General features: G+C 35.5%; 1 protein-coding gene across 7 annotated transcripts in view; it reads right to left on the minus strand.

Moving 5' to 3' along the window:
• The window catches only part of SLC4A7 (solute carrier family 4 member 7), a 125,020-nt gene that overhangs the window by 13,541 nt on the left and 89,257 nt on the right, over window positions 1–22,222 (minus strand). For 5 of the 7 annotated variants that reach the window (XM_089918943.1, XM_089918944.1, XM_022564933.3 and 2 more), the window contains 10 exons: window positions 20,768–20,942; window positions 16,985–17,118; window positions 15,581–15,826; window positions 13,624–13,729; window positions 10,763–10,924; window positions 10,246–10,359; window positions 7,386–7,547; window positions 6,991–7,242; window positions 2,827–2,895; window positions 1,272–1,445 (listed from right to left, as the gene is read on the minus strand). In XM_089918943.1, coding sequence (XP_089775069.1) covers window positions 1,272–1,445; window positions 2,827–2,895; window positions 6,991–7,242; window positions 7,386–7,547; window positions 10,246–10,359; window positions 10,763–10,924; window positions 13,624–13,729; window positions 15,581–15,826; window positions 16,985–17,118; window positions 20,768–20,942 — 1,594 coding nt within the window. The remainder of the gene's footprint in view (window positions 1–1,271; window positions 1,446–2,826; window positions 2,896–6,990; window positions 7,243–7,385; window positions 7,548–10,245; window positions 10,360–10,762; window positions 10,925–13,623; window positions 13,730–15,580; window positions 15,827–16,984; window positions 17,119–20,767; window positions 20,943–22,222) is intronic. The other 2 variants (XM_089918946.1, XM_089918945.1) reach the window with 2 other exon arrangements.

Consider the following 22,222-nt stretch of genomic DNA (forward strand, 5'->3'; position numbering starts at 1 on the left):
AGAGGCTGCAATAGTGAGAGGCCTGAGCACTGCGATGAAGAGTGTCCCCCACTTGCCGCAACTAGAGAAAGCCCTTGCACAGAAATGAAGACCCAACACAGCCATAAATAAATAAACAAACAAACAAATAAATAAAAATAAAGGAATTCCCTTTAAAAAAAAACACAAAACACCATGGTATTAGCACAGGAACAGTCAAGCCCCTCACCCCCGCACCCAGCCAGGAATTCTGAATTATAATTATCTTTGTTTTGTTATTCTCTGGTATTTATTATATCTTTATCTTTTCATTAATATACAATTTACATATAGTAAATAAAAAAATATCAGGTGTAGAGTTTAATGCTTTTGAAAAATACATGTACTCTTGTAAAGCAACCCCAGTAAGATACAGAATATTTCTACCATCCATGTTGTTGTGGCTCTGGTATCTATTTTTCTCTATAAACTTTAAAATTACCCAGTTCACACTGATACCAACCCCCCCCCACACACAAACACACATGCAATAAAACTAGTAGGCTTCATACTTGGAAGTGACATTTTTATAATACTAAGTATGCAAAACAAAGAACATGGTATATATTTTTGAATATTTTTAGTGACTTTTCACTATTCATTTATAATTTAATTTATTTGTGATCAGGGAATATTAACTGTATAATTTTCACAACTTTTTAATTTTTAAAGATTTTCTTTTTGGCCATGTACATAAACCAACTTTTGCATAATATTTACAAAAGGATGCATATTCCCTATTTGCAAAATGCAATTTTGAAATGTGATAATTTAATGATTAAATTATGAATAATTATTAAAGTATATGATAATGTAATGAATTATTAATATCATCTATAATCTTTATTACTTTTTGACTTCTAGATCTATTAATTTCTGAAAAAGATGTACTGAAATAGCCTATTAAAGAAACATGTTGCTCTGGTTGCTCTGCTTTTTAAGTTAGGCTATCATATTTGCTTCATAAACGTCCTAAACTCTGAAATTGTTTAAAAATACGGAACAGTGTTCTATACCCAAGGACTAAAAATCAAAAACAAACCAAAATTAGAAAATGACAAGCAAATTCAATTTTGAAAACTATTGGTTTCATAGCTAGAAAGGGCTAATTCACATTTCAAAACACCTAAGGTGATTAAAATCCTTTTCTCAAAGTCAATTATAAATATAAGATAAGTACTATCAAAACACACAAAAATGTTATTAATTAGTGATAAAGTCTGAAAAAAAAAAAAAAAAAAAAAACAACTTACCATCATGGGAAAAACTACTGCAGCAGCCGAAGCTTTTATCACCCACAAGAGGATCAGACAGGTGAGCTGGACGACTGTGAAGACGTGGACCTTCCAGAGGGGCACATAGCGGAGGTAAATCAGGTCGGGCTGGTGCTTAGCGGGCATTCCAAATAATTTTATACGGTCAAAAAACTGGATATCGAATGGAAAGCAAAACAAGAAAAAGTTTTCAACAAAAATATCATTTCTGTTACTTAGGAAAAGAAATTGTATTCTGCTTTAGGGTTTTGTGATTTAAACTCTAACTTCCCTGATATGCCGTGATAACACAGGAGAATGTTTCAGTTTACAACATCTTGATCCAAGGAGAAAAAAAAAAATCAAGGCAACCACTTAAACAAATGTAATTCATTAATCAGAAAACTCAAGTCAAAATGTTTTAAATTGGGGAATTAAAATATTTTGATAAATTTATCTGCTATAATCAAATGTACAAGTCATTTAATCTCTCTGACCTTGTTTTCTAATATGTAAAATAAAAGAGTAACAATCTCCCAAGGTACTTTCTAAGTCTAACATTACCAATTTTATGAAAATAACCTGAGGTAACAATTACTAATTTTTCACCCACTGAAAAGGAAACTATGAGCCAATTCCTTGGTCCTTTTGAGCTTTAATTTCCTCATTTGTAAACCGGGAATAAGATCAGCCCTACATAACTCACAAAATTGTTGTAAAACAATCAGCTGAGTCAATGAGATCATCTCTTGACCACTGGAGAGTAGATACTGGACTGTGTTGAAAAAAAAATGCTGGTGCATCTGAGATACCCGGCAGCCGGCAGCTGGGGACCACACGCTGCTCACGGCCGGGACTGGGTGAGTGGTGCCAACCCTGCCTGAGCAGCTACACGTTCTACACTAAGGCTGAATTCACACAAATCCAAATTCATTCTATCAGCTTGTTTCCCAAGAAATACTATAAATAAGACAAAACAGAGTAGTGAAAACACTAGATTCTAGCCTTGGCTCCATTGCTTACTTAGTTAAAAACCTTCAGTAAGTTTATTTCTGTTTCATAATTTACAAAATTAGTATTTCTTCCTTTCATATCCCAAAGTTGTTTTGAGGATCACAGAAAATCATCTGTATACTAGGCTCTATAAACTGTACTGCACCGTACAAATGGCAGGTATTACCATGGTTATAGAAGACTAATATCTACATTTTCTTTTTAAGCAACTGAAATTACTGTTCTAACATGTCAGAAATAGCCCCTTTTCCCCCATTCCAATCCTTTTGATCCTCCCTCTTACTATACTAGTCTTCATTGATAGTTACCTTTCATTAGCTTCAATTAAAAATAGGTAAGGACATAACAGTTCATGATCTCACTCTCAGGGGGAAAAAAATGTTCAGTAAGCAATAATTACTTGGAAAATGTGGATTTGAAGTCACTAGTTAACCTGCCCCCAAAATATCAGAGAATAAATCACTACCATCAGAAAAACAATCATTGCAAATATAAAATGTTTAAGTTTTTTTTACAAAGTTATTAAATGCTTAAGACTTGCCTGGATTCCTTTTAATGAGGAAACTCCCATATAAAGGAAAACACCATACAGAACAGGCATTGGAATAAACTGTAAGTAAAATGACCACAATTAGAACCCATGTTACCAGAACAATTTCACATAAAAAATACATAAAAACATAGTCAGTGCCTATGAGATAGAGTTAAAAGATCTTTCAGTGATGAGACTTTTCTATAACAAAGAAAAATGCTAGTAAACAATAACCTCCTTGAAGAATCATTTACCATCTACATGTTCCCTCCTAAGAAGGGACTGTGTTCCGTGGTTAAGAGCAGAGGCACTACAATCAGACTACTTGGCCTAAAAACCCAGTTTACCTCTTCTTGAACCTTAATCCCTCTGTTTTAGTTTCTGTATCAGATTGCCTTGAAGATTAAAAAACTTCAAATTCATAAAATATTCAGAAAAGCACATGGTACATATCAATCACTCAAAAAGTGTTAGCCATTATTATTACTATCACTACCCCTACAGTGACTGCTATACAATACCATTTACAATACGTATAATAAATAAACACCATCCTGAAAAAGAATGTCCTTGTTACTTTGGCAGTTAAGGGGATCCCAAACTGCCTACCTAGTCCATGCCCAGGCATCCCACAGGAAAGCCAGCAACAGGCCCCATTCATTGATTCAAACACCACAATCAGCACTCACCCAAGGGAGAGACCACCTATAAGGAAAAAAGACCTAACAGCCAGAGGAGAATCACACTCATTCTCTAGTAAGCAACCTCGTATGTCCTTAACTAAGGACCGTGGGAGAAAAGAAAACATATCAAAAATCTAATCAGTATCCTCAGGGAATCTCAAGAAAATATTTAATACATAAAGCAACTTCAGAATGCTACGAGAAATGAATAACCAGAATGAAAAAAAAAAACTCCCAGAAATTAAAGATACAATTATCAAAATAATTTAAAAGAATTTTGTTAACAACGATTTTGATAAGACTAAAGAGATCAATAAAATGATAAAGAAAATAGAGGAAATTTTAAGTGAGAGAGAGTAGAGAAGAGGAATGTAACAACATATCTGGAAAGTCTAGTATCTGTCTAATTGAAAGTGAAGAAATATCTAAGAGAAAATAAAGAAAAGGAAATGAACAACTGAAGAGCATTCCCACAGTTAAAGGCATAAGTTTCTAGAGTAAATTGACCCACAGAGAGAGAAGCAAGGTAAATTAAAAGTTTCTATTTACCTAAATATCCTAGTGAAATTTCCAAACTCTAAGAGTAAAAAGGACATTTTGGTAGCTTCTAGAAAGGAAAAAGATGCTTCTGAAGACACAAAAACCAAATAGATATCAGACCTCTTACTAGAACCACTGATCTCTAGGCAACAATAACTTTAAGACTCAAAGAAAAATAAATTTGAAACTTGAAATGAATATCCATCTATCAATCATAGAGGGTAATTTTGAAACATGCAAGAACTCTGAAAGTTTACTAATTATGGTACCAGACATGAAAAAATAACTCAAGGAATTCCTTTAGAGATACAAAAAAGAAATACAAGAAAAAGTGGAACCTGTATATGTACTTTTTTTTAAGTAAGAGAAGTCAACAAATATTAAGAAAACTTCTCAGGTCTTGCGGCTTGGACTATTATTCTGAAACCGCAGGAGTTTGGGGAAATAAGGGTTATTTCTGCCTCCACGCAGGCTGATCACACCGCCTAGTCCTCAGCGAATATTTATTTCATCATAATACTGATTACGTGTTCCCAGAGGGCTTACATTGCTATAATTTAACTTACAGAAAAAGCACAGAGTGTAAATGTTGGTAACCTTTACAATAATAATAAAACTAAAAACACAGCCAACCAAAAACAACTGATGAAAGGGAGAATGGGATGTTTGGGGTAAATCCTCATGAAAGACATAAACTTAGGTCAGAGGCTCTCAAGTTTTTGGTCTCAGGACCCCTTTATACTCCTAAAAAGTACTGAGGACCCTCCCCCCAAATACTTTTACGTGGATTTTATATATATATATATATATATATATATATATATATATATATATATAGTATAGAGAGAGAGAGAGAGAGAGAGAGAGAGAGAGATAGGTATAGATATATAAATAGGTATATAGGCATGTGGGAAATATTCACCATATTAGAAATTAAAAGAAAAATTTTAAATAGTTTTTTAATTTTATTTTTGGCTGTGTTGGGTTGCTACATGCGGGCTTTCTCTAGTTGCAGAGGGCAGGGACTACTCTGTGTTGCAGTGCACAGGCTTCTCATTGCAGTGGCTTCTCTTGTTGCAGAGCACGGGCTCTAGGCACACGGGCTTCAGTAGCTGTGGCGTACGCGGACTCAGTAGCTGTGGCGCACGGGCTTAGTTACTCCACAGTATGTGGGATCTTCCCAGAACAGGGATCAAACCCGTGTCCTCTGCATTGGCAGGCAGATTCTTAACCACTGCGCCAGCAGGGATGTCCCAATAGTTATTTTTAAACTCATTTCGAAATAATAATAAACCTATTACAAGTTAATATAAAAAACATTTTTACTGGAAAACTATAATTTCCAAAGAACATAAGATTAAGTGAGAAGGATAGCGCTGTTCTGTATTTCTGTAAATCTCTTTAGTGGGTGGCTTAACAGAAGACGACTACACTCTCATATCTGCACCTGCATTAAATCTGCTACAATACATCGTTCTGGCCAAAGTCTATGAAGACAACCTGGCCTCAACACAGTCACATAAATGGGAAAGAGAGGCTCCTACAGACCCCGGACAGAGTGTCAGGGACTCCCAGAGGTCCTTGAACTAGACTTTAAGAATCACTGTCTTAGGCAAAGAGATTCAGTCTAAAGATAATAAAGTGAAAAATAAAATTATAAAAGTATATAAATCTATAATGGTGTTAACTAACAAAATAACTTAAAAAATAAAGGAGTAAAAAGTTTACCTCTGGAGAGCTGCTTTTGGAAAGTGAGAGAAAATAGACTTTTTATTTTAGAGCTTTCTTGATATTCTACTTGAATTTTTCTGCCTATATGCAGTTAATACTTAAAAATTTTTAGAACTACTTAAAAAATGTAAAGGGCAACCTTCATCAGGAGACGCAGCATCCCCATAAGACTGCACTACATATTTCTCCTCTTGTCCCAAGCACCTCTAACAATATACTCACCACTATGCAGTAATTGCCCATTTGCCTGTTTCACCAAGTAGATTGCCAAGTTTTTCAAAGTAGACAATAAAGTGTCCTATTTATTATTGTTGCCTCAGTACTTAATAGCACAGAAAGTACTCAACAAATATTTGGTCAATTAATTGGCTCCATGAAAGGAGGCCAAAGAATTCTAGTATTAACTACAATTCTTTTAGTTAATATGTAACACACACACATACACACTCCACGTTTGTACCCTAATTTATAAATAGTTTACAACTTTTTACTTATTTTCTTTACAACAAACTGAAACACCAAAAAACATGGAGTTGAGCTCTTCCATGATGAATAGAAGATTTAAGATTAGATACTTAGCTACGTTTGCTATGGTTATTGTTTTTTAGTAAATCACTAGATTAGCTAGAATGTGTACAGTAAAGATCAGATGTGACTAAAAGACGTTTATCATAAAGTATAATTTCTTACATGCTTCATTTATAGTATTAGCTCTTTTTGTTTTCCTAATGAGTGATACTACTCATATTTCATTTAATACATTCATTTCATTAATACATTCTTTGTCAGGAAGAATGTATTAATTCAATTAATAGCAATATTATTTTTTACATTGTGGTCAAATAACTGTTTCATCTATCTTTCAATATTATTTCCTCTAATATGCTTATAAAATCCTCTGGTATATTCTTCTTTTAGATCATAACTAAGCCATGGATTAACTCCTTCCTAAACTCTAATAGTCTTTAATACTACCCTTTTACATTATTATTAGTTTGTTTGTTTAAACTACATTATTTTTTAAAAGGATACAATCTAACACTGATGCCTACTACACTAACCACCATTTCAAAATATTATTTTCCAAGTAAATTCCAAGTAAATATTATTTTCCAAGGAAATGAAACTAATTTTAGATATTTTAATGTTTCATTTTCATACAACCAAGTATAAATTTTATGATAAAGATTTTAAAACATTGCAATAAAGAGATTTTTACCTTTAGTACTGAAGTCATGAACACAGACAGGCCCATTAGAATAAAAATCATTAGCCCTGTAACCCGCTGTTCACGAATTCCCAAAAACTTGGGTTGTTCCCCTGGAGCAGAACATTCAGATTCAACTTTTAGGCTGTTGACATGACTTATTGACAAAACTGTTGCAGCCACAAACCATGGAAGTCCCATGACAGAGCAAACTCCCAACATAACACCAACCACGAGCAAGTCAAGGTGATAGCCAGCTCCTTTCTGAAAAGTGAAACAAACATGAATATTTGTAAGCCTATATTGTTCTTTTAGGTTAAAACTCTATACTACTTATAAAGAGAGAAATTAATTTTCACCATCTCCAACTCAAAGAAACAATTCTTGGGACAAAATTTTAAAATTACCTTCAACTTGTGCTCCTTTCTGTTTATGATTACAGCTGTAATTTGTTGATCCATAAAGATGAGAATGGTACAAAGCAGAGCTGGAATAGCAGCTATTAATAAGGTCCACCAAGGATTTTCTCCCAAAGGGCTTATGATCCAGCCCCTATTTGTATCAGTAGGCTGTTAAAACATTTAAGGATTAAAAGAAGGAAAGAAAAAAAAGCTTCCTTCTCCTACTGCACAAAATTTCCACAGCACAGACTGTGTCTACCCCAAGAAATGCCAAGGGATCGGAAAGGACTGGATTAAATATTGGGATATATTGTGAATTATTTGCAGAGACAGCCATAGGAATTCTCATCCCTAGAGGCAGGTCTCTTGTCCCCGTGACTCAGCCACTCTTTCCACCTACAAGGGGAGTCTATTTCCTCCCCTTGAACCTGGGAATAAGGCCAAAGTAACCCTGTGATTTCTGAGTCCTGATCTCAAGGGACCCTGCTGCTTCTTCTCTAACCCTTCTGGAACCCTGAGATTAAGCTCTGAGTAAGCCTGGATAAGCTTTCTTGAGGATGAGACACAATGTGATGAGACACAATGTGATGAGACAGGGGTGGGAGGCAATTACCCAGCTCCTTCAGCCGTCTGAACTGAGCTCCCAGACATGCTCCCATCAAGGCAATAAAGACTGCAGCCACGTATAAGATCTCAAACCAGGAGACCAGAGCACTACCCAGTTAAGCCTAGTCCCAACTGTCGCAGATTTATGAACAAAAAAAGTGTTGTCGTTTAAAGGTATGTTGTTTTGGGAGGTTTGTTATGCAGGAATAGATAAGTGAAGTAGAGTGTCCTTTCAACACATGCCTATCTACTTCATATAAAGTGAAATCAATCTACCTACTAGATCAACTCCTAATCTAAACTGCCTTGGAGATCCTACGGACTAGTGATCTTGTCATGGTCAGTACTAAAGTAGAACTGGGCCTCGCTACACTATTTTTCCAAAGCATTGGCTGACAAAAATCTGGCACTTTAAAAATCTATTTCAATGCTGTAACATAAAATTTTTTTATAATAAAACATTTTTAGAGATCATAAGAGTTTAGCATTCTTGGGGGATATTGGATATATTGAAATTTAAATGCTTCTATTACTTAGATGTCATATTAAGCCTGTTTTTTCTACATGAAAACATCTGTCAACACAAAAGGGAAATTTACTGTTTTTGAATACAGATATTATAATTTTCCCACACTGATATACACTATACTGCTTCATATTCAATACTGCACATGAATAAATATGTTTTATCTATACAACGCATATATTCTTAACTGTTTCTTAACTTGTTTCCCCAAGTGTATTTTAAACCCCTTGAAATCAGTTTGCTACTTGAAAGCTACATAAATGAATAACAAGGATATATTTGGAACCAGAATAAGGAAATGGGACCAGGATTACAGGAAATTACATTAATATAATTTACAGTTTTGTCTATTTGTAAGACTTGGTAAAAACAGAATGACTTTGATATAGTCACCTCTTAACGGCCTAAAATCTTTAGTGGCTCAATATCTATGCTTTTAAACAAAGGTCTCCAAAACTTTTTAAATTATATACTCTTGGGGCTTCCCTGGTGGGGCAGTGGCTGAGAGTCCGCCTGCCGATGCAGGGGATACGGGTTCGTGCCCTGGTCCGGGAGGATCCCGCATGCCGCAGAGCGGCTGGGCCCGTGAACCATGGCCACTGAGCCTGCGCGTCCGGAGCCTGTGCTCCGCAACGGGGGAGGCCACAGCAGTGAGAGGCCCGCGTACCGCAAAAAAAAAAAAATAAAAAAAAAAAAAATTAAAAAAATTATATACTCTTAGCAGCAAAAAAATATATACCCAATGACGCTATACTCATTTATGTATTATGTTACTTATAATTATCCTTATAGTAAAATTCATACAATAAATATTATAAAGCTTAATTTTTCTTATTTTTAGATAAAAATATAAATAGATTTATATAATTTTGCTGGATCATTTTCCACCTCTACTTTTGAGGACCCTGGTTTTTAAAATAATGTTATTTTTCAATCCCAGAGAGAACAGACTAAATTTATCTTCGTTATATTCCTTATTCCGAATCCCCTTTAAATCTTCTGCTTATAAAAGAAGTCATATAATTAGTTAAATGTAAATATAAGCAGTGACACAAATATTTGACTATTAAAAATTTCCAGAAAGTATTCAAAAGCTACCACCTCTAACTTAGAAGGGAAAATAATTATCAAATGCTGTGTTATGCACATGATATACTGTATACAAAAGAACTGTAGTTTGCTAATGAAACCAAAGAGTTCATGGATGCTCAGATTAAGTATCATTTTTCTTGTGGAAAAAAAAATTGATTCTCTCTTGATTCTGCTGGGAAGTGTTACACAAAGCTTTCCAATTACTGTCAGATATACCACCCTTCTAAAAATTTTAATGAGGATCCCCTTGCCACTCTTATAAATTCAAGTTTGAGTTACTCCTTTATAAAGGAATAAAGAATGTTTCTTTCACCTGGAAAGTATATTGTGAACTCCAGCTATGAGAGAAGGGTCAAAAATTTTAAATGATTCCCAACTCCTCACCATGAATATTTTCATTCACTCTACCTGATGGGCCAGCTTTGATACCTTCTTGCTTATTTCCTAAATATGTTCACTTGTCCCTGTTCATCCTTTCATTTTTTTATATATGTGAGGCATATATATAATTTTTGCTTTCAAAGCATCAGCTCTTCAGAGAGACTATGCATATTTTAGAAATAACTACTTAGGAGGCGGTATCTCACTTTAAAGTACTTTGGTATTGCCAAGTAACAAATAGCCAAGTGCTTTAATCCTCACCTCGAATTTTTCAGGAACATGAAGTTTAGGAGATGGAACTCCTACAAGGTAGTCAATTGCAACCATTATTACTATGGTGAGAAATACAGCAAAGTCACTGATTGTCGATCGCACCTATGTTAAAGGGGTTTCGTTAGTATAAACACAAAAATACTATGTGTCCTTTCTAAATAATTCATATCTTTCACAGACTAAAATATGCCACTAGAAAGTGTGAATGAGGTTTTTTTTAATTAGTGACAATGTATCAGTGAAATACATTTATAACTAATATTTTTTGCAAAAGATAAGAAACACATTTCACAACTAACCTATCATCTCTCATGATAGCATTGTCTTCCTACTGTTAGCTCAGACATGGAATATACACTTTTCACTATGAATAATTTCTTTATAGCTATATGACATAAAGTACTAACTTCAAACAATATCTTATTGTTTTGAAATAAACCAAACCAAGGAAATGAAAACTAAAAACATGACTATTACAAGAACTCCAAAATTAAACCCCAATTACCTTGGTAGGAAAATAGCGCTTGGTCTTAAACTGCTTGAGGAATGAAGACAGAAAAAATGTTGTGAAAAATAAGATGACACACCAAAAGAGCACATCTGGAATATAAGGTCCATGGAGACTACAAGCTGATCCTACAAATGTACCATGAAAGATTTTACATTCCTGAAAAAAGGGGAAAAAACAGAAAAAGGAAGGGATGAAGGGGATTCTCAGATAGCCAATAAATTACTAAGAACTTCTTTGACTCTAAGATGCTACTGATCATAAGGCACACCATTATTTTATGTTTCACTTAGAAAAAACACTATCAAGTCAACATTAACACACAATCAATTTTAAAACATATCCTGAGTTCAGAGAGGTCATGGTTTGACAAATCTGCATCTTAAGTCACTGAAATGCAATACTGTATTTTTGTCGTTATTAACATCATACACTCCACTCCTTTCTTTCAACTCCTTATTTCCTTTAGTGACAGGCTCATATATCTCAATATATAAGCCTTTTATTAATTCCCAAATATTTGTTTGCATTCTTGTTCAACAATTTCACTGTCTTTCCTTTACCTCTGAACAAGTTGCTTACAACAAAAGCTATAGAAAATTACGACTCTGCCTTTATAATGCTGAATAAGAGATGGCTATACTATTAAATTCGAATCAATAATAAAAACTGTGCTTGGCTTTTCTGACTTTTCTTTCTTTTTCTTTTAGTGAAGAAGGACATCAGCTCAGCTTTTATTTATTTTTTTATTTTTGGCTGTGTTGGGTCTTTGTTTCTGTGCGAGGACTTTCTCTAGTTGCGCCAAGTGGGGGCCACCCTTCATCGCGGTGCGCGGGCCTCCCACTATCGCGGCCTCCCTTGCTGCGGAGCACAGGCTCCAGATGCACAGGCTCAGCAGTTGTGGCTCACGGGCCTAGTTGCTCCGCAGCATGTGGGATCTTCCCAGACCAGGGCTCGAACCCATGTCCCCTGCACTGGCAGGCAGATTCTCAACCACTGTGCCACCAGGGAAGCCCCTTTCTGACTTTTCTGATGGTGAGATTAATGCATGGGACTGTGAGCAGTAAAGTGACCACTGAAATATTTCCATTAATAAAATCAATAATATAGTCAATAATATAACATAATACAATTATAGAAATATATTGACTTGATTTTCCTCTGGGGGGAAAAATAACTGAAAGGCAACCAGAGATTAACAAAGGCACATGCAACTGAAGTCCTTTTTTCCTTACTTAGATTCTAATGAGACTCATTTTAAAAATACAACTCAGGGCTTCCCTGGTGGCGCAGTGGTTGAGAGTCCGCCTGCCGATGCAGGGGACACGGGTTCGTGTCCCGGTCTGGGAAGATCCCACATGCCGCGGAGTGGCTAGGCCCGTGAGCCATGGCCGCTGAGCCTGCGCGCCCGGAGCCTGTGCTCCGCAACGGGAGAGGCCACAACAGTGAGAGGCCCGCATACCGCAAAAAAAAAAAAAAAAAAAAAATACAACTCAGGTTTACTGAAAGAAAAACAAAGTTTCCATTATTCTCAATTTCTACGTGCTAAGATTAGTAATCCTACAATTTACAACATGGATCATAGAAATAAAAGCTATAGCTACACAAAAAAACCTAACATGGCCCTGATGGATATCAAGAAAATACACTGAAAAGACCATATACATAATCTAAAATATTAAGACATCCTATTCATCATGAAATGAGCTTTTTTAACAAATCACTTTCATATAGGCACCTCTATTAACTCTACCTCTTTCACAACAAAATAGACAGAGTTAATAAAATATTATTCTAATATAAAACAGTAAAGTATTATTCTAAGCTGATTACTGACACACAGTGCTTTACATCAGCACTGTCCCCAGAACTGTCTGTGATGATAAGATGTCAGGTATCTGCACCGTCCTGTACAGCCAGCCAGCAGTCAGTCACTCGACAGGACTGAGCACTTGGAACATGGCTAGTGAAGCCAAGAAACTGAACTTTTAATTAATTTTATTGAACGTACAGTTAAATAGACACATATGGCAGTGACTACTGTACCGGACAGTGCAGATGTAAATTATCAATGGGATAAAATTTCAGATGAAATCCCTCCAGTTACATATTTAGGAGCTATCACCCTTAGAGAGAAAAGAATGACCTACAATTGCTTACATGATATAAAAAGCACCAGAGAAGCTCAAGGGATCTTGGTTTTAATTGATATTGCCAGCATCACTGGACATCTTTATTTCTAAATCCCAACCTGGGAAGTGTCCAAAACAGATATTCTAGGGCTAGGACAACATTTCCCAACAGAATACAAAAATATGTATGTAATAGTGCTCAGTACCCAGCAGGTGCTCATTATATGTTTCTGTCCTTTTTCCTTTCCTTTCCTTTCCTTCAGTGCTGAAGTCATACTAGTCTCTACAAGGTAAACAGGTTCAGTACGAGCATTCCTCATCTTCTAAATAAACAGCTGCCGGAGCAGATGGACTGATCAACAGAAGGCGCAAGTGGGTAAGAGCTGCTGGAACTGTCGACTTGAGGACCAGCAACCACAGGCCTATGAACTTATGAATCCAAAAGGAATTAGAAACCAGGAGATTATTCACATCTTTTTAATAACTAATATCTTGGAAGCCACATATAGTCCATCTTGATCTCCCTTCCTACCAGTTTCATTCTTTTCAACCTATACACTTCAGTACATGATAAATAAAAATGTGGTAACTTCTATTTGGTCAACACAACCCTATATTCTGAAAACATATGATATCCATCAATCAAGAAGGAAATTTAGGTTTACTAAGGAAAAGCTAAATAACAAGGTTACTGTTTGCACCAGCCTTCACTTCACATATACTCACAGAGACAGTGAGGTTCCCCCAGGGAATGTTGTGTGCCGTTACATTTCTTTCCTCCCACACCTTCAGAGTTTCATTGCCAGGGTTAGAAGGCTCAACACAAACACATCTGAGAAATCAGAATTGGGTAGTTTTAACAATTCTGCATTTCATGTTTACATTTTATTAAATCAGTCACACAATGGAGTAGCTTTTAACTTCTTAACTTTTTTCCATGTTGCAAAGCATGAAGACTAAAAAGTGAAAATATCAGAAACAATGGAATGGAATAAAGTTTGGCTTATATAAATATAACAAAGCTAATAGAAATACCAATAAAATGTTTACTTAATGAAACTGGTTAGATATATCCCTTGGGGCAGTACTATTTTCTTTAAAAATCTGAGAAGACACCACCATGTTTAACACGGTCAGCCTCCACTAAATCTTACCACTTACCTCCACAGGAGCCGCTGCCGCCTTCCCATCTACACACACACAACATGTACTGGGAACCAGTATAAGTTATACTCCTACTAATTCTAGCCCTACCTGCTCATGCTCATCCTTTACTCATCTTAAGATGCATCCTTAAAGTAATAGGTAAAACACAGTTTTTCAGGACAGGACTAGGAGAGTCAAAGCAATCAGAGAGTTCAGTTCATATCCAGAACTATCTCACCTGCCTGAAAAAGCTAGAAACACATACATAAGCAAAGAAATCTCTAAATATGGATTTAAAAAATGAAAAGAAACAAACAAGAATATTCTCAATTGGATTATGAGCTGTTTGAGAAAAGGCAGGTGGCTGGACTTTGGATTCAACTGAGTCTCTATCATTTACTAGCTGTTTGACCCAAGTCAAGTTTTAACCTCCACGAGCCTCAGTTTCTTCATACACAATAGGGGCTACGGTATGAATGGCGAACACTGACATGAATATATTACTCAACATTGCTAACACAGTGCCTGGTCACAGAATGTTAGCTGAACAAATGATGTTCACATGTAGGAAACAGTGCTCTAACTGGTTGGCACTAGCTATAAAAACCATGCTTTTTAAAGATCAAAGTAGCAGGGAAAGAGAGAAGACAACAAATAATATTTAAAAAATTAATAGTTTAAGAGCAAAGAAAACGACACAAAATAGACTTGGCATCAAAGTGTCACTAATATTTTCAAATAGGTCAATGTCTTATAGGAAGTTTCACATCCCTCCCTCCTCTGTGCATCAAAGTCGAGAGTGTGTGAGAACAGCGAGAGGAGGAGGGGTGTGAAGTGAGGGACTGGGGCCAAGGGGAGCAGGAGGAAGGAAGGCTTTTGGTAACCACGTTCCTCCATGTAAGTTAATCAAATGCAGGCTCATGCTCATACCAACTGTGCTCAAGACAGCAAATACAGGCATCTACCTCGGTATGTCTAATTTTAATAACCTTTTTCAAGTTTAAACAAGTTTGCCAACCCTTTGTAACTATTATAATTACTTCTCAAATCCTATTTTATTCTAGAGTCCTAAAATATTTTCATTTCATGCTTTTCTTTTCACAAAGAAAATAATCCACTAAACAACATACAACACTGCACTGAAATTACACTTTAAAATAACTTCCAATAAAAATGATCAAGTTTCATAAACATTAATGAAAATGCAAAACATGAAGAATATATAAATATATGGTGGTTAGTTGCCAAACAACTGAATTTAAATTGGCCAATCCAATTTACACATAAAACCAAAAATACACACACTTGGACAAATTGTTTCAGTGAATAAAAATGACTGAATTTGTTCAACCGCGTTTACATCCACTGTGTGCTTTGGTAAGATCTCATCTGTAACAAACAAGTCAACCTCCGTATTGCCGGTTGGGTAGTTATAGCTAGATATACAGTGAGCATCACATTGCAAAAAATCCATTTTCTTTTGCTCAGACACCTCTGCAAAAATACATTTACTATTAGGGGAAACAGAAACACTTACGAGTAGCTGGTCAGTTCATCTAAACTGTTGTGCATATTAAATGCATATATTTCTCCTAAATGAAAGAGCTTCTCCAAAGCCTCATAGATGAATATGATGCAAATGAGAGCTGCGAAAGCCTCCTCAGTAAACCGGGTGATGTAACACACAAGGCTGCTTGCATCTGTCGCAACCAAAACAATGCACAAGAAAGAAGTCCACAGACCTATACTGGTTCTCAAAGACAGATAGGAAAGGTGATAATCTCTGTTTAGAAAGAAAAATGTGGACATGATCAACATATACATGTCGAACAGTATTGGTACTTAAAATTTTCATAACAAACAATAAGAACAGTATAAAAGCTTAAGATTTCTAAAAGAGAACACATTACAGAATAACAAAATAATGACTAAAGAAAGCTCTATGTGTTTTTCTGCTTCAACTGAAGACTAGCTTCTTATTAGTAGACTTAATGATTATATTTTACTTATACAAAAGGTTTACAGTGAAAATCTACTAGGCAATGAATATTTTAAAAACAAAGACCTCACTTTAGAAATCAGTTATGAGGAGTAAATGACAGATAAGCAGCCTGTAGAACAAGTGGATGTATGTCGCTCTCTCTGAAGACCCAGATGCTCCAGTGTCAACACGGCAGCCACGCCCCAGCCCCACCATCACCAGCTCCTCTACCACCAGTATCACCACAGTGACTTCATTTTCCAATTCAATTTCAAATAAGAAATTACTACCAGTGAGTCTAAAACACTTGAGGCCACTACATTCTCTATTTATGTGTGTACTGTGCCAGGTCAGAATCAGAATCAGCTTGTCCAGTGGCAAAAGAATCCAAACAAGAGAAATTAGTGAATCAAACATTTAACAGCATCAAGTTGTTTCAGACTAAAATATTCAACTGCATTTATCTCACAAAAGGAATAGTACTGCCATGTCAAATTCCGAGGCTACCAGCTCCAGTAATCTGCACTAACCCCACACTGTGAGCTGCAGCTCCCTCTGTGCCACAGGCCTGCTGGGTAAAGTCAGGGTGAGCCTTCGAGATCCACTGCTTTCTAAACTTCCTTTAGAAGACCAACATACCGTATAATAAATAATTCAGATTAACTACCTTCTTACTAGGTTGAAATTTGCTAACACAAAGGACTTTTACTGTCCCTCAAGTGATTTGCTTATCAGCACTCAAATCCATTGATTTTAAATTCAAGGTGACTGGGGATGACAGTAGGAGCCAGAGTAGGGTTGACCACACAATAGCCCCAAAATATTGAAAATATGCATACTCATCAGATCCTCTTTTTCAGCTATTAAATATACAATGTACTTTTAACTAAAGTTAGTAACAATAATATATAATTATAAACATACATAAACAAATGTGACAAGTAGGTAACTATTACATACCTGCAGAATTTAAATAAAATTTTTTCAAACACTAAAACTGGACCTGTGCTCCCCAATATTGTTAGAGGTTGCCCAGCAAACAACGAATAGGCAATCCCAGTTAATGATGCTCCAAAAAGAGACTCTATTGCACTCTGTTTAAGGAAAAAAGAAACGAATAAAGGTAATACATCATAAATATATCTCTAACCTACTATAATACATATACATAAGATACCTGGAAAATAAAAATATTAATCAAGTGGTTAAAAAAATAAAGCAAATGCAACTTTAAATCTCAAATTTAAAATTTAAATATGGAAAATTACAAATATATTTTAAATACATGGGAAAATTGTTTTGTTTTAGCATATTAAAGGTGAACTTTTATAATCAACCCTAATTTAAAACTCAATACTACGGGAGGTAAGGAAAAAGGGGTAAATGGAAGATGGACACAGAGGCTCCAACCCTATCTATACATGTTTTACTTCTTAAGCCTATGGTGAGTACAAAGATGTATACATTATTTTGAATATTTTTGCATGTCTGAAATAGTTCATTTAAGAAAATAAAAAACATACTAAATGCTCGATGTGGTGTGCTACAAAAAAAAAGACTCCTTCAAGTAAATGAATAAGAAATTAGCATGCTCAAATTTGAAACTATCATTCTCAAACTTGCTTCTAAAGTGCAATTTCCCATACATTTTAAAGAAATTAATCTAATATGATGGGCTTAACCAACATATATAAAACATGAAATGCTTAACATAAATAATAGATGAAAAATCTCCTTAAAAAACTCCTGGAAACCATACATGAGGAAATATTATTATTAAAGTGTGGTAAAAACGATAAAATGAAAGACTCATAGAAATCTTAAATCAAAGCTAGTAGGCCAATTTTGTTTCACTACCAACATTACATCCTAACTGATTAGGTTATCAGTTGCTAAGGCATATAGGCTATGACACTCGACAGAGGGGAGGGGTCAGAAAGAAAACGGTTTACCATTCACAAACATCAAGGTCAACTGGGATATACAATTAAGAAAGGAAAAGCCCATCATCGGTAAAGCAAAGACAAGACTCTTGTGAGAAACAAGCCTCTTGGAACTTGAGAGGCAGCCCAGCAGCAGGCAGAGATCAGGGCTTCAGAACCAGATCTGAAGTAGAAGACTGCTTCCCACCAGGTGCTAAACCATGGCAGTATCTCAGACCTGTCCAGCCCAACTTTTCTCATTTTTAAATGTGGGTGATGATAGCCAGGAGAACTTAAAGAAGCAGTGTTTCTGAAAACACTAGCAAGCACACTGTCTGGCATATGGAATGCACTCAATAAATGGTAGCAATTATCATCATCAGTAATAAGAGCATGTTCCAAAATCAAAATCACAACATAAGAATAGTATGTAGTAAAAGTAACATTCAATTATTAGTATAAAAATAGGATCAAACCCACATACAAACTAGACTTTTGGCAAAATGAATAAGTGTTCATATTAATAATATATTTATGAATTGCATGAGATAAATTTGTTTTCTTGCCCACAGACAAGAGATTGTCCTGGAAGACACTACTAAGCTATTATAAAATCCTTAGTTCAATTATAATATGTATATTTAGGAATGAATTTAGAGTTCAAATCAAAGGAAAAAATGTCTAAACAACATCTAGAAATAGAAAGCAAAAAATTGAGCAGAGAAACAAGGAGATGGCAAATAAAGAAATGCTACTGGGGCAGGGAAGGCAGTTGGGCGCAAAATTACTTTCCCTCCTCAATGTTGTGTTGAAAGAGCAGAAACTTCCAGGTGAAGACCTTCCTTTCACCATTCCCCAAACCCCTCATTGCCACATTTACTAGGTTCTTTTACCCAGACCTACTTTTTCCCAATTTTTAAACTGTTTCTATGTTCATTCCCAAACTAAAACCTGTCTTTCCCTAAAGAAATCACAGCCCTCCCTATACTGCCCTAACTAACCCACATTCAAAAGCTGCCATTTTACCCACCAGAAGCCCTCCCCTAATCTCCCCCATACGCCTCTCCACTGTACAGCACTGAACAATCCCTGCTGATCTTCCTCCTTCTCTACACCTCTATTTTGGTTTTTACAAAATTACATCATCCTGACTCCTCTTTCAGAGCTCTGATTGTGCCTGTGTCTAATTCTCTGGGCCATTTTTCTCCTCATTCTCATCCTTCCTCCATTTCATAAATGGGGATAACTTCCCACACTTTTTTCCTCTCCTTCTCTCCCTTTACATTGTTAACCTCATTTATTTTCAGTTTCCCAATTTTCATATTTCTTTCTTACCACTCTATAAATTCTGGAACTGCACCTCCTAATGTCTCCATTTCTACCTGAAGTTCCAATAAGGCATCTGAAAATAAACGCATCATCTCCATATCATTTCCCTCCATAATATTTCTGATTTCTCTATTCTAAATTATTACAACTCCTACAGCTCTTCCTTTATCTCACTCATGTGTGGCACAGAACACCACGACATAGTAACTACATATATACTATCCTATCTTTTTCTCCTAGGTTAGGACCCTGAGGATAGATGACACATGCCCATGTCTTACCCTTGTCTATGTTCCTCTAGTGCCTAAAGCTCTATCACATGCACAGGGTATTAAACAGCAGGATGAGGCGGGCAGGCAGTGAGTGACAGTCCAAGAGGAAAGAAACAGTATTTCCATGATGGTAACAGACAAGACACACTTCCTCAGGGACCAGCAGAGTTACATGTACAACTTGTGACAGCACATAAAGAAACTTAATAAAATTATCTATTTTGCTATAATAATATAAAAGAATAATATAAAAGAATCTAAATAATCAAAAATAAATTGAGTTGAAAGGAAATTTCAGTTGTCAGATTTATCTCATGTTCAGCTTATGAAATACTTTAATTGAACAATTATTACTACTTAGAATTGGTTGGTTTTTAACCTTTTATCTGTAAAAAATAAATTTTCTCCAAACAGTAAATATCATTAAACAAAATATACTTAGGAATCACAAACTGTCTCATTTAAACGCCATTAAAATGTATATAAACAGCAACAAAAAAGTCTTTCCAAATTTCACGAAGCACTAGATGCTGTTCCGATATCAGGCCCCCACAGCCCCAATACAGTATCACCAAGAACAAAAAACATAAGAACTTTCATTCTAGTCATATCAAAATATAGATGCAGTTTTCAGTTATACTTTCCAATTAACACTTTGGCAACGTTCACACAAATTTAATAACAGCAAAATTAAACACCACTTCAAAAATCCATCATTTGTCCAGAATTATGCTCCCTTCTTCCAAATAGTCTAGCCCAGGGGACCTGCCAGGGTGGATTAGTTAATGTTAATCATATGGCTCTAACTAATCCTATGATGCCTTAAAGGATACAAAGTGACCCCACGGATAAATTCTCCCACCCATGACCCACCCAGAATCAGTTCAATTGATCTGTCTCCTCCCACCCACTCCCCCCGCAAAGACAATACAAGCCTTTTACTCCATTTATAAAACCATTCATCCAGCAAGCCATGACAAACTTTTTTCTTTCTTTCTTTCTTTTTTTTTTTTTTTTACCTCAACTGTGCATCTTCTCCTGTTCAAATGGCTTCCCCATGTTTTCCATTGCAATTACCTTTGGGGGAAGTCTGCTTTGGGACAGGTTAATCATGCTGTGGGTAGACTCTTCAAATAAAAGTATGAATAGTGAGACAAATGCACACAGACACTTGCCTCTGAAGAGCTAAGAGCCTGGCCACTACCAATCTTTGTACTCACTATTCTGCCTTCTGTAGCTTCTCCAAGCAGCCCTCCAAAAGTGATTACAGGAGACATACAGGCACAGTATAGGAAAAGAATCGAGGCCAGGCACTGCAGACTTAATGCATCCTTGAAGTCACTCAAGAAAAAAGGTGCTTTCCTTTTGATGTCAAGTATCAAACCACCAAAAAGCCTAAATAGGTGAGATGAAACTCGTCAAACTGTACACTAGAGGATTCTGGCTAGTTCAAACTAAAACTATGGGCTACATAAAACTGCTGGTGCCTAGCGTTTTGTCAACAAAAATCAATATCCTATTTAAATAATGGTATAAATTATAGAAGACAAACTCATTTAATCTAATCCACTGATAGTGAGTGGAAAGGCAGACCTCACTAAGTTAAAAGAGACACAAACATCTGTATCATATGGACTATATACTGAAGACTACAGGCAAATGACTGTATGAGTAAATGCAATAGATATCAAACACAAATGTGCAAGGAAATACATAATAAAAATAAATAAAACCTAACAACCCATTCATGAAAATGTGCATAAGCAATGCTATTAATCATTATTTATATTATAAATCTTAAAGGCAAGTGTCAGAAATACCAGGAATGCAATTATAATATAATCATAAGTCCCCAAATACCCTTTAATATGAATGTAGTATGCTCAGGCCCACTCAGTAGTGAATTAAATAATTTTAGTTTTAAAATTTTAGTACTTCAAACACATAAATACTTCTGGTCTAGAAAAAAAGCCTAAAAACTATTTCAGTGTATGTAATTTACTGTATATGTAGTCAAACCAGTGTGCATATTAATAAAACTAAGAGGTTTTAGTTAGTAAATTTAAAATCTATATTTGCATATCAAATCATTTCAATGACTTATCATTTCAGTGTTTTTTAAAATCAGACTTTTGGATACATCTAACTTGAAAGCATTCCACTACAATATAAGCTCTGTGAGGGGCAGGGACCTTTTCTTATTCACTGCTATTATCTCCAGTGTCTAGAACACTGCCTGGGAAATAGTAGGTACTCAATAAATACCGGTGATAAATCAGTAACTTAAAAAGATTTTGTGACTCATAAAATATCATTCAAATCCCTACTGCAGAAAAATACACCAAACAAATTAATCTTATGCTTTCAAATGCTTTATATGTTTCAAGCTTTACCATTCTAGCTTTTTCCAAAGTTAATACTGAAATAAAGCCTAAACATACATTGACACCTGGAAGAAGTTATCCTATAAATAATATGACAGCAAGGGGACTGAGACAACTGTAAAAAAAGGTGCCAACTTGCAATAAAAATGGTGCTAATGATAATCTAGAAAATGAAAGTATATCATCAAATCAATCATTTATATGAGACTCTCGGGTAACATGAGGTCACTGGGGGTCTGGCTTGGTACTTCTCAGTGACTAACCCTACCTCAGTTTTAAGTCTGAAGAAGT

This window comes from Delphinapterus leucas, chromosome 10, assembly GCF_059928025.1.
Source record: "Delphinapterus leucas isolate spDelLeu-1000000601 "Yukka" chromosome 10, BTC_Dleu_Yukka2, whole genome shotgun sequence".
Taxonomy (NCBI): domain Eukaryota; kingdom Metazoa; phylum Chordata; class Mammalia; order Artiodactyla; family Monodontidae; genus Delphinapterus; species Delphinapterus leucas.